Source organism: Prunus avium, chromosome 7 (genome assembly GCF_965620075.1).
Source record: "Prunus avium chromosome 7, drPruAviu1.hap1.1, whole genome shotgun sequence".
In the NCBI taxonomy this organism is placed as follows: domain Eukaryota; kingdom Viridiplantae; phylum Streptophyta; class Magnoliopsida; order Rosales; family Rosaceae; genus Prunus; species Prunus avium.
In genome coordinates this window covers 29893623-29909631 of record NC_142290.1, presented here as the reverse complement: position 1 = coordinate 29909631, position 16009 = coordinate 29893623, and the positions used below count along the sequence as shown (strand labels likewise).

Here is a 16009-nt window from a genome sequence, read left to right as displayed (position 1 = left end):
AAGTCGTTAAGAGTAGTTATCTCTGTACTCGAGGTCATGTGTTTAGAATTCTCCTCTCTCAATATCACATCACTTGTATAAAAATAAAAATAAAAGTAAGCAAAAATTAGAATAATTTAAACAAGGTCATTTTATGTGATTTTCTAAATTTTAATGAGACGCTTCTTTGATAATAGTAGTAGTTATGTCTTTCGTTATGTATTTTTAGACATAAAAATTAAATACGAATCCAGCTGTCACATAAAGTTTTTCTAAAAATGATTAAGCAGTGACATGTGAGTCTGTGACTGCAACTGCCAAGTGACATATGATGGATTAGCGAGATACACAAGAAGGGTACTATTCTGTTTGATATACGTATGAGACAGAGACCATACATTATCTTCTAATAAAAAACCCAAGTCTTGTTTTTATTTTTTATTTTTATAAAGTAAATCAAATCCAAGCCTTTTTCTTCGTCTTGGAGGTTGATTGATTGCATGTTCCATTTTGTCTACAATATATATTCAGTCCGCAAATTTGTAATTCGTAATATGTGCTTCTCTTTTGGACTTTCTCTATCACAGATTACAAATTTGTGGATTGAATATGGATTTTCATTTGGAATCGTTAGATGTCATGGGAAAGACAAAAGAGAAGCACTGGTCTCCTGGATTGGATAGGTCTACTTGTTGTTTCTTTGTTTCTCAAATGGTGGTGCAAAGGGGTATTTTTTATGTTAAATCTCTACCGCCCGTGACATCTAATGGTTTCAAATAGAAATTGGTATTCAATCCGCAAATTTGTAATCCGTAATGGAGAAAGTCCATATATATATATATCAGTCCTCTTTTATTTAGGAACCCTTAAATAATTTTATTTGAGGGACGCCGTTTAGGGTATCCTACGAATATTTTTTTAACGATCCAAACCATCTATTTTTTAGGTCTTCATTCATAGATCATCCTTGCAAAAAAAAAAAAGACAAATCGGAAACCGTTTAGACATCTAATTGTGTCCTACAAAATCAGAGAACACGGTTCTTCAAGAAAGTACTAAATTTTCAATAATTTAATTGAGTGATCAAATGATATCAGATTCAAGTGAATTTTTTTTTTAGAGATGATATTTGAATGAATATCTACAAAATAGACGGTTTGAATTATTGAAATACAATACAGAGTAGGCTATACAATGGTGTTCCTCAAATAAGCTTATTTAAGGAATCCCTCAATAGAAGTTATATATATATAGAACCCTCCTAAAAAAAACTTTATATTTATTATCATGGGAAATTAATTTATTTTTTCAAAAAAAGAGACAAAATCCAGCAATCTGCAGAAGGCATCAGTCAACTGAGTCAATGAGACTGATACTATATGAAGCAGGTATTATTTGTTTTTATTTATTAGTGCAGCATATCATACGTCAAGGCTCCAATTTTAAGGTTTTAATCTATTCATTTCATTGATATGCATGACATAATTTAATCTTTTGTAACAATCAAGAGGGTCAACAATTTTCGACCAAAAAAAAAAAGAGGGTCAACAGTTTTAGTTTAGGTCGACTCAGGCAAGTAAATTTAATTATACCATAAGTGCAAACACATGCCCAAGATGCCAACTATTTCTCTAATTAACACATGTTTAAATTGTCAGATTATGACTTTGTACTTGATTTCATAAGCACAATCTACAAAGATTAATTTGACCGATGATTCAAATTTACAATATGACAGACAAACTAGACTCGTAAGAGAACATTTCTAATCATGTTTCTGCCGAAGCTTATTGGCTGCTCATAATCACATTTATTATACTATTTCTAAACAATAATTAGGTGATGGTATGAGAAAATATTGGGACAGATTATACGAACCCTAAATGAGAGGGATCGTATTAAAGGGTAGAAGCTCACATGGTGAACATTCCCGATGTCTAGCTTGATCGATCTGTCATATTTGTTGTCATCATGTTCAAGAGTGAAAGTATTTTAAATCCTCCTTGCATGAAAAGGAAAATAATAATACTAAACTACATGTTAGTTAAACAAAATCTGTACTAGTTCGATTTTATGCTTAAAATAATTCAAAATTTTTTAACCTAAGCTATTGTCAATTTTGAAAGTGACTTGATTCTAATATTCTTTCTCTTGATCCTCTCTCCTTTGTTTTTTGCTCAAAATAAAATATAAGTTTCTATAATTGGAATCCATGTGTGGGGTACTAGTATTTGGAATTTTGTTCCCACAATTTTTTTATTAAAGAGAATGGGTGATTTGAACTTAAATCTAATCAACATTACAGGGAGGGGGATTCGAACTAGGGTACAGAGTGGGGAGCACATCTGCTCTAGTCAACTTAGCTAAGCCCATGTTTGTTGGTTAATCATGGGCTTAATCATGTTAATTAGTTTGTAATTAATTTGTAATAACTATGTGTTGTTTGATATGATATTGGGAAATTTGGGTTAAGAAGATCCCTTGTTGCCCTATTTTGGACTACATTCCACAAGCAAGTGCATTCACTTCTAGTTAATGTCTGTGGGAGCGAGGACAGTTTTTAGATGCTAAAATTGGTCTGTGCGAGAGGATAGAGATATATACAACCCAAATGAAACTGGGAATGATTGTCATTATTCTAACAAGCTTGTAATAAAGTCTAAAAGAGTGTAGTAGAAGTGAAGTTCATTATTATTAAACGAAGAAAAATAAAATAAAAGGAAGAAACACATTGGGTCCTGGGAAGTTGACGACTCCCAATCATGATTAAAAACAGTAGTCACACAGCCGAAGTGTGATGTCGACCTGTGAAACAACAAAAGTCATGGTTTTAAGGAGAAATTATTGTATGATATAATGGAATACTGTCATGTGATGTTATTAATTCATATATTGTAATATAAGTGGACGATATGTTTATACTATTGGTTACACCACGTAATGGTATCTTAGTGGAAAAGTGCTCGGTTTTAGTCTTCGGAGTCAGATTCATCAACTAGCTCTTGTCGGATTTATGCTCTAAAACTATTCTTGGCCAGTTTGCAGCACTAAAACTATGGGTTTTGGTAGTCATGAATACATTTTGTAGGGTCGGTCATGGCTGCTTTGTTCCCTCTTTTTCTTTGTGCGGAACAAGGAAAAGTGGAATTGTAAAAGCCCAACGTTTTAGTGAGAGCCGCATTTCAATGCTACAAACGAGAAGCATCCAGTGAGATTTTCTTATGTATATTCTGAGAAGTTTCTTAAAGCACATTTTAGGTACCTGTCAATCTTTATGAAAGAAAATATGCTCCACATGCAATTAGAATCATTCATCAAGACCAATTTTCAGAAACAAAAGCATTGCTAGGAATATTTAAACTCATCCATGGCAAACTTGAATCAAGCAATTATAATCATTCATCAAGACAAATTTTCGGAAACAAAACAAAAGCCTTACAAGGAACATTTAAACTCATCCATAGCAAACTTGGAAGTTCCAAGGCATTGATTTCTTTCAGCTTTCAAGTTGCAGTTAGTTGAATATCACAACCGTGGTTCACAACAAGAGAAACATACTACTAAATTACTAATATCATTTGCAAAGGGCCCAGATTCAAGAAAATTAAGATGAACTAAATATTACAAGATCCACCTAGTATTACATTTGAAGAACAACCCGCTAATCAATCCCCACTGGCACAACCCTTACAGCCACAATGCACACACTCTATAACCTTCTCCTCCCTCAGATGCTTGGGCACACGACACACACATGTTGTGGCAAAGTTATGATCGCGAGGCTGCATGCATCTTAAACAGCAGAGGCGTTCATAACCAGGCTGCATTTCAAACACAAACCACATGTCATCATACATGATTAGATTTGAGTGATAATATAATAGATTTAATAAAAAGACACAAGGTACATGAGGTTGCAATATTTTCCTTATATATTCAATATACAGTCACTGTTATCCAATAGTTTTACATACAAGTTACAACCTGCAATTAAGAATGTGATTCCAATACATGTAGCATGAGAATTTCAAAATCAACTCAATCAGTATTTCTCTTGCATTTGCTAATTTTCCAACAAAGCTATGTTTACTCCAATTTTCGTATCTTAAACATTCATGCTTATGTTCTTTCAACCTTATTTAAATGTTTTTCATGATATAAAGTAAAATCCAACCAAAAAAACCAGGCAACTTATTTCTAAGTTTGATGTATCATGCAGTAAGCTTCATACACAAATAAACCAAATTTAAATAAACTACTATAAAATAAATAAAAACAAGCAGCAGATCAAGATATTTGAGATTCTGAGACAAGCCTTTTTCCATTTTGCAATTAGATTGCGGTCAGCATAGCCTTGGTCCAGACAGAACTCGTACAACTCCTTGGATATCTCATTTCTCCGATGGTACAGGTCAAAAATGTAGCGGCTCTTTTGATGTGCTATTTTGAAGATCGGCCACAAGGTCTCACATTTCCTCTTACCATCATGAGTATCATTCTCGGCTGTCCAAAAGATAAAGGGAATATACGTTTTAGTATCCTTTTGCATTCTTAAACATATTAATTTTTCAAATTCAGTGGACAATGTAATAAAAACATGGAAGATTTATACCTTCTCTCATCTTCGCTTGTAGCTCGCGAATAGTTGGCTCAATCAGTTCCCAACCTTCTGGGTATTTGACTCGGTTGGTCTTCACCTTAGGCATTTTCTACCTGTCATCAGTGGAAACATATGATGAATTAATAGTCTATAAATTCCAAAGGCGCCTTCCACATTTAAGAAGCACATCTTTCCCACAAGTTAGTAGAAATACATTTTCCTCAATGACATCATGCAAAAAGAACAATCAATCATTTGCAAGTTCCACAACATATAAGCCGGTATATGCCACAATCTGTATTTCTTTCAGATCTACTCATTATAAACAGAATCACACAAACTCAAATACCCAACAATTACCAAACATATAAATCAGCCCAAGTGGAGTAATGTGATATATATATATATATAGATGAACCATCAATCATAGTGGAAGGGTAAATATATCAAAAGATGCAAGAATAAAAGAAAAATTCCCATTGTTGAAAACAAGATGCCACAACTCTGAATAGCAGTTGTGTAAAAAAAATAGCTTTCATGGCAGAAAAGAAAAAGGAAAAGAAAAGAAAAGGCAAAGGCAAGCTATAATTCATGCATAGCATGATTTAATTGTAAAACCCAAAATCTCACAAGGGAAATAAAACCCCGGATGACTGTCAAAGTACCTAAGCGGAAAAAAAAAGTTGCGCAGAAAGTGCTCTCGTAGCCACAGATCAATAATCCAAACCCTAAATCCTTAATTTAACAAACCATTATTTTGAATTCAGAAAAATTCAGATACTTTAGAAATTGAAACAACCTAAAAGAGAAAAATCGCAAAATCACAAGCACAAACTCACATAATTTTATTTCGCAACAGTTGTGTTACTTACCTGACGGAGAGAAGAGAAGGCTGTGGAGACGATGGCGTTGTGGCGGGAACTGAGGCAGGCTGAGCAGAAGGAAAGAGACCCTTTTTTTTTTTTTTTTTGGTGGTCTGAAGGAAAGAGACCCTAGACTAGAGAATTTGCCCAACTTTATTTCCGTTAATTTTCTTTTATTTCAAATAGAAATCCTTCTCCGACCAAAAGAAGAAAAAAACGAAATTAGAAAACCCAATCCAAAACAGTCAATCCATGAAGCCCAACCCGTAGACGACATGTCGTTCACGGTCCAACATTCCTACTGAAATTTAAAAGCCCAATCCAAAACTACTCGATTATCGATTATTTTGTTGATTAACAGGCGAGTAAAAGTCAAACTTGAGACATTTCAATATTGGAAAGAGAAGTATCACTACTTATTAGTTTGTTGAAGTCGACTATTTCTAAAAAGTAGGACTATTTTGGGTTTCGGGTTATGTGTATTTTAAACAAATTTTGCAATATGAAAGTTGGTTGTTGACTGGATTTGCTGCATTTTATCAAACTATTAATTGATGGAATGAAGTTGGCTCGGTTATTTGTGCTTCTCAAACTGATAATTTGATTGAATTGACTCTAGGTTTTTTATTGGGTCATAATGCATCCACTTGTATATTTTACAAAAGAAACCTATCGTGTTGGTGGAATTGGTTTTTATTATTATTACTTTTCTTTTTTATGTTCCACCACTTTCACCACTCACAACAGAGGAAAAAAAAACAGAGAAGGAAAGAAATGTTCATGTTCATCATCACCACCACATTTTGTTCACTAGAGTCTTTCCTTCACCACTGTTCTAGTGACAGTGCTGCTGTTCCATACCAGTACAAGTGTTTGTTTGTGGACTTGCCGCCTCCTACGAGCCTTAACAAATGAAACCTTGAGGCCCTTCTGAAGCTTGCATTTTGCGATCTTGACAGTACTTAAGAAATGCCTATCTCCATACTGTACCAAACAAAATAGATTAGGCCATCGTAACCCTTTCGGTTGTTTCGAAAAAAACACCGAGCAAAAATCGGTAATAATGTGTGTGTGTGCGTGTAAGGGAGATTTTTCTTAACTTACATTTGGAATGTCAAAATCACCTTCAGCTGCATCACAAAAGTCTAGCGACACATTCCTAAGCATTGGCAACTGCATTCAACATGTAAGGCACACAGTCGTTATTAACTTATTACCCGTTAAACTTGATTCATGAAGTTGAATACACCTGAAAACAAGAACAGTGGTATTACTATTACCTTCGAAGCGGCATCAAAAATAAAGCTTCTCTGCAACCCAGGACCCTGTATAATATGGATCAACATATAAGTAGTGGAAGGTATACCATGTTCCAATTGCAATATAAGTAGTGGCGGCATAACATTAAGGTATTAACTATTGTCATTAAAAGGAAAAGTCATTAAAATCTCACATTATGACGCAGCAAGATATCTTCAAGAGCTTTGCAGTCGAGAAGAGAAGAAACCCCCATTGTTGTTACTTGTCCACACTCCTAAACATCAAAACCGATCACATTTGTAAACATACATGCCACACTGATAATTATGCGTCAAATGAAACCAATCGTTGACAAATACAAGAACAAGAATAATATATAGATCTTTACAATTTCTTCATACAGCCAGAGAAAGAAGATGAAGAAGACATCTTTATATAGCAAAACCATGCTAGTCATGCTTCCGCTTATTATCATAAAACGTACAGAAGAACCAACAAAACTCTCATAACCAGCCATTAGAAAATTGAAAATGGCAAACCTCAAGATGGATAGACACCAAGCCTGGCCATCCTTGAGAAATTATTTGTTGAGACTCTGCAAACAAGACGGAACAGCAAGGTAAATGGCATATCAATTATCTTCCGGTTCCTCGAAAAAATAAGAGTAGCTACTATTATCAATTGCTCTAGAGGTACACCAACACACAGATAAGACAAGGAAAGGAAATCCCCATAACATGCTAGAAAGAAACCAAGAACAAGGGGGCTCCTTGTTATTGAGAAATTGGATCATGACTTAGTTATGACTAAGGAAATGTCTACATGCTAAATCCAATATAAGGCAGGCTCAAATGATACCCTTTGAAATAAATAACTCCTAACCTGAATCCAGAAGCGTACACCCTAGCAGCGAAAGCTCAACAAGATTTGCACAGCTTTGAGTAAGAATAACCAAATCATTGTTGGTAATCCAGGGGGTCACCCGCTCAAGCTTCAACTTCCTCAGGTTAGGCATAGGAAATTTAAAGCTTAAAATAGATATATCACCAAGACAGTGACAGAAAGCCAAAACTACCAACTTCTTCAGGTTTGCCATAATGTTCATAATGGTTCTATCAGATATTACCTGTAAAAGAACTGAAATCATTTTACAAATGACAGTATTTTATATTCTTATGTAGATTTTGATGCAAGAGAAACATATATTTTTGAAATTAAAAGAAGAAACAGAATTCTAATTCAGTGAATTCTAGAATGACCAACATGCATATACCCAACGAGACAACAGTTCACACATACTGATCGGATCATATAAGATCTTATCTGATAAGACTCTGAAGTAAATCCACAAATAGGGTCTGAATATAACTAGTCTCACTAGAAGATATCCCAATAGGTCATAACGAAGTGCCTGCTAAAGTACAAAGTTCATCAAGATCTATAGGGTAAGTGTATCTCTTGCAAAATTCAAACTTCAAAAATGATTATCCCAAAAGCAAGATCATATGAGCATTCTATATTCCTGATGTCACAGCTAATGGATGTATAACAGAATAAACCACAGGGGAAGTCACAGTTATCACCTACGATTATCTCCAAATCCACTATCACGAATACCTGAAAATAAAGAATAATCGACTCTAGCATAGGACAAATAGTTGGTAGTTTTCTCAGTCCATCTTCACCTAACAATCCACCTAAGCCCACAGTTATTTTCCTCAGTGATGTGATTGCAGGTTTCAGAGCTTCCAAAGAGAAGTAAGAAAATCCCCATCCAAGTGCAATTTCTTCCAACATGCAAGTTCTTCCTATTTCATTATGCAGTTCTCTGCAAGAATAGGAGAAAGAAAATTCCCTCTTTTGAGGATCACTTTCCCGTTGAGATAAATTCCTACAGCCCCTTGCTTTCAGACACTTTAAACCTGGATTTCCTCCGACAAGATAAGCTACAGCAGCATTTGAAACCTGAAATTTACAAGCACATAATTACCAGAGTTGCAACGACAATAGGGACATAGATGATTGCCTGTTTTTGTTTAGTCAGCTGTGTCATCCAAACTCGATGTCTTATACCCATAACCAAATTCATTGGATTTTTAAAATATTACTATATGAAAATCCTTCTGTTGATTCTCCAATGATATAAAGTTTATAAACAAGAGATGCAAGAAGCAGTGTGTTGTCTATCTTATTACTCACAAGGATTATGTGCAAGGCCAATTGACTTGATAGATGCATAAGAATTCTTAGGGGCATACGGATTATAGTTGTAGGTTTAATTTACCCTTTAAACGAACATAGCCATGAAACTAATAAATTTGATGAAATATGTAGGGGTGGAGGACTAGGTTCCGATAAATTTGATGACTCACCATAGTATTAGAAATATCAAGCACCTCCAAGGAAGAACCTCTGAAACTATATAAAGCACCATCAGAAAGGTGAGTATCACTTAAACAAAGACTCTTCAGCTTTTGCATTTGAGACATAAGCTTTAGAAGAGATGTTTCGTCAACACCTGAGGAAAAAAAAAGTAAGAACATGTGTTCCGGTGAAATTTTAGGCATTTAAATTCCTAGGTCCATTAGAAAATGAAATTCATGCAACTTAGAAGCCATGATTTCAACTGACTGGAGTTGTTACAGCAACCATTTCTCAACTTCTTAGGTCTAACTTTTGTCAAATCATCATTAAATGCAATCTTTTCAGCACAGAGTGCAGAAATTGTGTAACTGGTCAATGGTGAGAAATTATGTTTCATATTACATCAGATATCAGAAAGGCAAAGGGGCATATTACTAACCTAAAGTAACGAATAGCAAGTGAGTTAAGCTAATTCTTTGTCAAGAAAATTCCAAGTACTTCCAACAGTTCAAAGTTCTTTGTCTCTCAGGTTTTGTTTGTTGTATATGGAAGTAAAAGTAGTAGGTAGAGAAGCTATTCATATATTTTGCTGTGTGGATGAATGGTGCCCTATACAAAACCCTAGCATTTCTGCCTGTCAAAAGAAACACAAAAGGGAAACATGTGTTTATTTCTTTATTCATGCCCTTTGGCATCATTTTCGAAGTAGGGGAGAATGAGAATGTTGATGAAAATAAGTCTTTGAATCATAAAATTCCAAAACAAGAATAACAGGGGAAATGCCACTCACACTTGCAGCTGCCCATATGAAGTATTTGAAGATTAAGTGCCAGGGAATCCAAAAGCTCATTTTCAATTTGTTCGACAGCAATATTATTGGAGGAGCTAGAGCAAAGAGCTAAAACTGAATTTATCCCGAAAGAGGTATCACAAACTAAAACAGAATGTAGCTTAATACATCTGCGTAAAAGACTTGCTATGCCAACATCAGTTAATGAAGTACACCCTTTGAGGTTTATGTATTGCAAGGAGACACAGAATCTGGAGATATACTGGAGATCTGAATCTGTAATAAGCATAATAAGGAAGAGTTAGTGGGCCAACCAATGATGCAAAATCAGGCGACAACATAAAAAGGAAAAATAAGCATCTCCCAATTATGTGCTGCATGTGTGTGCAACTATGCATTCACAATATTGAACCTTTACTTGGCTAGTTAAATGTCAACGAAAAATATTCAAAATAAGAAATCCAATACTTAGATACTATTCACTATTCACTATTGCAGCAGTCATATATCAGTGAATGCTGTCATCAATAGCATGCTTTAGATATGCCAAAATTTCCCTTTTCTGGACTTTTACAATGAACTCTTGCCTTATATGCAATAGAATGGGAAACATTTTCCCATAACTTTGTCCAAAAGTTTAACAAATGACAATGACACTGCCAATGCCATCAGAGTGTATGCCAAACTATCTTTTTGAGGTATGAAGCACTAATGACTCTATCCAATGGAAGTCTGGAAAAGTTATTGAAAACTATCTCACCATAGAGATCACTTCGGCCCTCCAATGTGAGTTTTGCTATCGATTGTCCAGAGTTGTAAAAAGAAGTCATATCCCGAACATTTAAGGACAAATTTGAAATTTGTGGTGTTATAGCTGGACTTGAGGATACAATGGACACTTGTGATGATATAATTGGACTAGTGTCAGTGGTTAAGTCAACTTCACAGACCATAGGGCATTTCCGCACCAGTTTGCGCAAAGTGCTTATCTTGAATTTCAAAAGAAAAGCTGCCTTCAGTATTCTTAAAGATGGAAATGATTTGTGGAAGCACTCAATGGCAGATTCAAGATGCAACCTTGGACACTTGGAAATATCCACCTCTTGTACTGCTTCAAAAGACAAAGTCGGCAACAAATTCAGTACTTCCGAACATTGATCTCTGTCGAGACGTTCAAGGTTGAATGGTGACTGCCCAATACCCCTTAGTATGTGGTCGATACTGTTTGCAGAAGGAAGCAAAGACAAAAGTAGCACCGCTGACGTTATCTGTGAGCAACTTGAAAGGTTTACTCTCTGCACAAAGAGAAAAGACTTGAGTTATACAATCATGAACACTGGGCAGCAGGACCCTGAGATAAGCATGCTACATTGGGTATTGATACAAACTGTTTGCCAAAAGTTACAGATATTAGGAAACTATATACCACAAGGATCTATGCTTTATCCTGTATTTAATAAATCAATAGTTTCACAACATGCACATAAAATACCTCTCTCCTTTTTCCTACTAATTCAAAGTTTGTGTAGTCTTTGGATTGCATGCTAGAACTTAAACACCCCTATAACCTCCCTTAATTATGCAGTGTAAAGCACTTAGCACTATTGTCTTCCTTCATCTGAAAGACCCTTTTATAACCTTTCATACCACTGAACCCAGAAATGAGATAGAATCCACTACAAATGGAGATGGAAATACAAAAGAAAACAAGTCCTATTTGCTATTCCCCCTTCCAGAACGTAGGTTTTGCGAAAACACCAAAATGCTTTGTTTTCTTTCCCATTGTATGATGTATCTTCAGTCACATGAACCCTCCTAAAAAAAATCAAAACAAAAAATCAAAATTGCCTTTTGAGGTCCTTGTAGAGATAGTGACAGGACTACCTTAGAAAATTTTGTCAGCCGAATGCGTAAATCATGCAAGTGACTAGCTCCTAAGGCATCTACTGAGCCAGTGGATGGAATTCTCAGTAGTCTGAAAATTGAATCAATGCTCTCATCAGCAAACTTAGAAAAATGACAAGAACCTCTTTTCTCTGAAAAAATAACCCGATCAGTTTATGTAATTAATGGATAGGACAAAGGCAATGAGTATGTAATAATGCCCTATGTCTAACATCAGAAAATTAAGCATACCTGCAGCAAACCACAACGGCAAAAGGCTTAAATGGATCTGTTTAACAGCAATAACAGAACAATTAATAGAAATATTAGACAAATAAATTATTCCTGGTAAGGCATACATAGAATCACCCAGATTACTATTTCAAATTTTCGGTTTATGAATAGATAAAATTAAAAAATTAATGCTACTGGAAACGACCTAAATCATCATTTACTTAGGTTTTTACCTAACATATAAACTCCAGAAAGCAAATTTACAGACAATAAACAGAAACAAGTTCAAGGTGCAAAGACAGACGAGGTAACTTTTATGATTAACTAAATAATGGACACATACATTACCGACCAAATCCCCAACATATTTAATTACAAAATAATGAGGGATCAATTTGGTAGCACAAGTAATGAACTTTTATAATAATGCATGTCCCAACTCAACAAGTGAATAAACACTTTACATGGTTCAATAATTTCTATTATAGACCTAAAATTACCCTTTTTGTCTTTAGACCTGTAATTACCTTTGCCGTTCCTATTTCACATACTTGTGAACACATCATAGCTTGTTGCCCCATTATGTTATCAGGCATGCCAGGTAGAGTCTTATTCAAGTGATAATATAATGCTAAACTGCCATTAAGTGAATACTGAAAAGTGGCTCAAGGGGTCAATTTGTTATGATGATTAAGTAACTCACTCTTTGGTGACTTTCATCTAGAAGTTTAAGACTTCTTAATATCCATTTGAAAGTAGGCAGGCTACAAACTCAGCTGTCAAATTTGTTATACCTCACATGGCTGTGTTTTCCTAAAACTAGTACGGAGTCATGTTCACGGTTTAAGATCGTGGACTATAATATAATAATGGCAGTATGAGATACTAGGTAAACAAGTCACCTTCCCAGGATATATACACTGGAACATTTTCAATCTGTACCTGTTTCAAAATGCCAGTGCAGACATCTTCATTTCTGCTCAACCCTTCCATGCATTCTGCGTTAGCATCAATCCAAACTAGAAGTGCATTGGAAAGATGCATCTCACTGTAAAAGACCACTAAGAATCTAAGATATCAGTGTGCCAAGATATCTTACAGAAAATTTAACTAGGTCAGTCAAAGGATAAGTAACCTGTCTACTGTCAAATTCATGTGCTTCACGCAAGATAGTAATAAGTCGTATGGAATATCTACAAAACAATTCATAGATATGGCCCACATCTGGAAAACCAAACAATAATCGGTCAGCTTCACTTAGTTAATAGGTTGAGCACAGTGAAAACAAATATTGCACAAAGCACAGAATTCATAAGCCTGTATATGAGTCCCTAGGATCCGATGCAACTTAATTGATAACAATCTCCTATTCAACCATTAGCAACAACCTGATCGTAAAGAAATATATTGAGGCATCTGTTTTCAGTTTAACCAAGATTAGTAGCCACAAATCCGTGTGTGCATGTGCGCATCATCAATAAAGTGCCACGTGGTCAGGAGACTATTTGGTCAACGTCATGGTGCTCTTTGATGTGTTTCATTATGCTAAAATCATATCCTCCATTACATCCTCAGTAATCAAGTCAATTCTTTTTGCCTCTACCCATGCCCCTCTTGGGCTCACTTAAGCTCTTATATCCTTCTCATTTCCTAGCCATCTCTAACAGAACCCTCTTTTTTCTTTTAGACCTTGCAAGTGCAATATTATGACCAAACACAAACGTTGGCAGTCAAGAGAAAACCCAACCAAAACAATCTAAAGTGATATCATATGGAATATCAACTAAAATGGTGCCTCACAATAAAACATAATTTTCTACTCCATATCAAGTTAATATGAATCTACAACCCGCCACTAGCCTCTATGTGTGGGTTAATATTGAAGCGTAATTCTATTTTCAACAATTAATCTGATTGTGCACAAGTCACTACTACGAAATATTGGGCACAAGAAGGCTGCAGAGAATATAAATACAAGTTGAGGACATACAAAATTTCTCGCAAGATAGCTCCCACATAATTCTGGAAGAAAATCACGGGCTGCAATCCATTCCAATTTAATCTATTAGACTAGACACCACTAATTTTAAATACGAGTCTTTCATAGACATTGCTGTTCTAATCATTCTCACCGTGCTCTAAACCAAAGCTCCAAATAGAAATCAAATCATCCAATTGTACTTGTGGTGGCACCTCCGCTGATACTACCTCAGAAAACCAAGTTTTGCATCTCATGAGAAGCATCTCCACTCCAAAATAAAGTGCACCCTGAAAACGTAACACGGTATTGTCAAAGGAATATTAACTTTATAAAACATTTTATGTGATTTAAAGGCAGATGCGTTCAAACTAGAACTAGAAGTTAAAGAAATGCAATTTTTCTTTTTAAATGACCAAAGGTTTGAATTATTTAAGATCAAACCAATAGTTAAACAAATAAGTAAATGAAGAATATAAAAGAACACACTGGATCAGAATTACCATATAGTAAAGTTAATTCATTTACCTCATAAAGAGGGAGGAAATTATTAGACGTTACATCCAATGGGCAGTCATATATACAATTGAGAATGTGTAGAAATGCTTCCAGGTTCCACTCAATTGCTATACAGTCCAGGCCTGATTCACTACAAAAAGTTCTCAACAATTTAGCCAGAAGCAATTAAACAAAATTGATTAGAATAAAAATGTAGGGGATGATATAATATCCAAATTCAAGAAAAATAAAACTTGTTCATTTCTTCGAAGAATCATAATCTACATTGAAAAAAGCACAACTTCAAGTTCCGGGCTTCGTTGAATTCAGTTTCACAAGAAGAAAGTGATCGAAATTGATTACCTGAAGCTCCCGCTTAGGAGGCCATTGAAATACGATGAGTGTTGAATTAGCCTGCAAGCAAAGATGGAAATTGATTCTCCCTCATTGTATTTTCCCGGGAAACAAACGGAAAATGAGTGAGAAAATGATAATCCACCACGCACCTGTTCCGATGGGATTGAACTTTGACTGTTTGGTGACAGAGAATTGATGGCAAATCCCAGCTTGGGATATTCGTGACTGAAATTAGAATCTCTATATCAGTGCTGGTGGTGTTTGCTTGAATTGGATTGGGGTTACTGCATACGACGGTGATGAATTCGTCGTCTGAAGTTGAAGAAGCCATGCTCTGGTTTTCCGACACTCCGTCTGTAAGACAATGGAAGCAGAGAATATGCAGAAGTTTACAACTTTGTTCTTGGAGTGACGAGCTTCTTCTTCCTTTTTTAAATTTAATTTCTAATGGAAAAGATGTTTATTTATTTAAATATTCATATATTCAAAGAGTATAGCCAATCAGTTAATCCTTTTAAAATTTAACAATAAATTCATATTTAACATACCTAATCAGTTAATTTAATACAAAAGTTTTTTTTTATTAATTTATGAAGTAGATGTGATTAATTATCTATTATTTTATTATTTTATAAATATAATAGTGTACATATAAGAGTAATTTAAAAAATAACGTACCTATTACTTCTTTTACTAAAAATAATATACTTAGTATGAATTTACTTATTGTTCAAATAATATACCCAACTTTTATAAATGCATTTTTGATATAATTTACCTAATAAGTTCCTATTATGTAATAATATAACTTGTAATTCACCTATTATAGATATATTATAGATATATTAAAGCCTGCAGATTTATAGGTATATTGTGAAAATAATTTACCTACCCGTATTAGATATATACAAGATATATAGGTAAATTTGTAGGCACATTATATTGTATTGACAATAATTTACCTACTTTATTTTATTTGGACAAAATTTAAGGGATTTTTTATTGGTCGAAAATTTAAGGATCTTTTATTGGTCGAAATTTTAGGGATTAGAAGGAATGCCAAAAAAAAAAAATGAAAACCAGAGTTATTGATATGCTATAAATGAGGAAGTATTAATTAGAAATGAGAGTGCTTAAAAACGGTCAAGTTGACTTATCTGATGTCTAGTGGCAAACAATGTAAATATGTAGGAGTATTATGA

At 34.6% G+C, this 16009-nt stretch overlaps 2 protein-coding genes across 3 annotated transcripts; both read right to left on the bottom strand.

The window, feature by feature from the left end:
• Window positions 1-3391: 3391 nt before the first annotated feature.
• On the bottom strand, window positions 3392-5611 carry LOC110753556 (protein BUD31 homolog 1). Its single transcript, XM_021954479.2, has 4 exons — window positions 5452-5611; window positions 4592-4692; window positions 4295-4482; window positions 3392-3800 (listed from the first exon to the last, which is right to left on the bottom strand). Exons 2-4 carry the CDS (start codon window positions 4683-4685, stop codon window positions 3645-3647), a joined length of 438 nt encoding a protein of 145 aa, XP_021810171.1. The 5' UTR covers window positions 4686-4692; window positions 5452-5611; the 3' UTR covers window positions 3392-3644.
• A 430-nt stretch (window positions 5612-6041) lies between these two features.
• LOC110753566 (ubiquitin-protein ligase) lies at window positions 6042-15242 on the bottom strand. Of its 2 annotated transcripts, XM_021954492.2 has the most exons (19): window positions 14957-15242; window positions 14814-14864; window positions 14481-14601; window positions 14107-14242; window positions 13965-14014; window positions 13110-13198; window positions 12917-13022; window positions 11993-12029; window positions 11741-11892; window positions 10617-11151; window positions 9857-10132; window positions 9075-9220; window positions 8320-8667; window positions 7585-7828; window positions 7242-7297; window positions 6896-6976; window positions 6723-6767; window positions 6547-6615; window positions 6042-6426 (listed from the first exon to the last, which is right to left on the bottom strand). In XM_021954492.2, the coding sequence occupies exons 1-19, from the start codon at window positions 15136-15138 to the stop codon at window positions 6253-6255; spliced, it is 2898 nt and encodes a 965-aa protein (XP_021810184.1). In that variant the 5' UTR covers window positions 15139-15242; the 3' UTR covers window positions 6042-6252. The 2 variants fall into 2 exon arrangements, with proteins under 2 accessions (XP_021810184.1, XP_021810185.1); XM_021954493.2 differs by lacking the exons at window positions 13965-14014; window positions 14481-14601; window positions 14814-14864; window positions 14957-15242 and having other exon boundaries at window positions 14107-14244.
• Window positions 15243-16009: the final 767 nt, after the last annotated feature.

What these genes read in the sequence shown, in the direction of transcription:
- LOC110753556 (XM_021954479.2), bottom strand. Translation starts at nt 4,685, where the DNA reads ATGCCTAAGGTGAAGACCAACCGAGTCAAATACCCAGAAGGTTGGGAA. An exon ending in ACAAGCGAAGATGAGAGAAG is followed by an intron (nt 4,483 to 4,591) that starts GTATAAATCTTC and finishes TCTTTTGGACAG; the next exon opens with CCGAGAATGATACTCATGAT. An exon ending in TAATTGCAAAATGGAAAAAG is followed by an intron (nt 3,801 to 4,294) that starts GCTTGTCTCAGA and finishes TTTGAAATGCAG; the next exon opens with CCTGGTTATGAACGCCTCTG.
- LOC110753566 (XM_021954492.2), bottom strand. Translation starts at nt 15,138, where the DNA reads ATGGCTTCTTCAACTTCAGACGACGAATTCATCACCGTCGTATGCAGT. An exon ending in GTGTACGCTTCTGGATTCAG is followed by an intron (nt 7,298 to 7,584) that starts GTTAGGAGTTAT and finishes TCTTGTTTGCAG; the next exon opens with AGTCTCAACAAATAATTTCT. An exon ending in TTTTTGATGCCGCTTCGAAG is followed by an intron (nt 6,616 to 6,722) that starts GTAATAGTAATA and finishes TGTTGAATGCAG; the next exon opens with TTGCCAATGCTTAGGAATGT.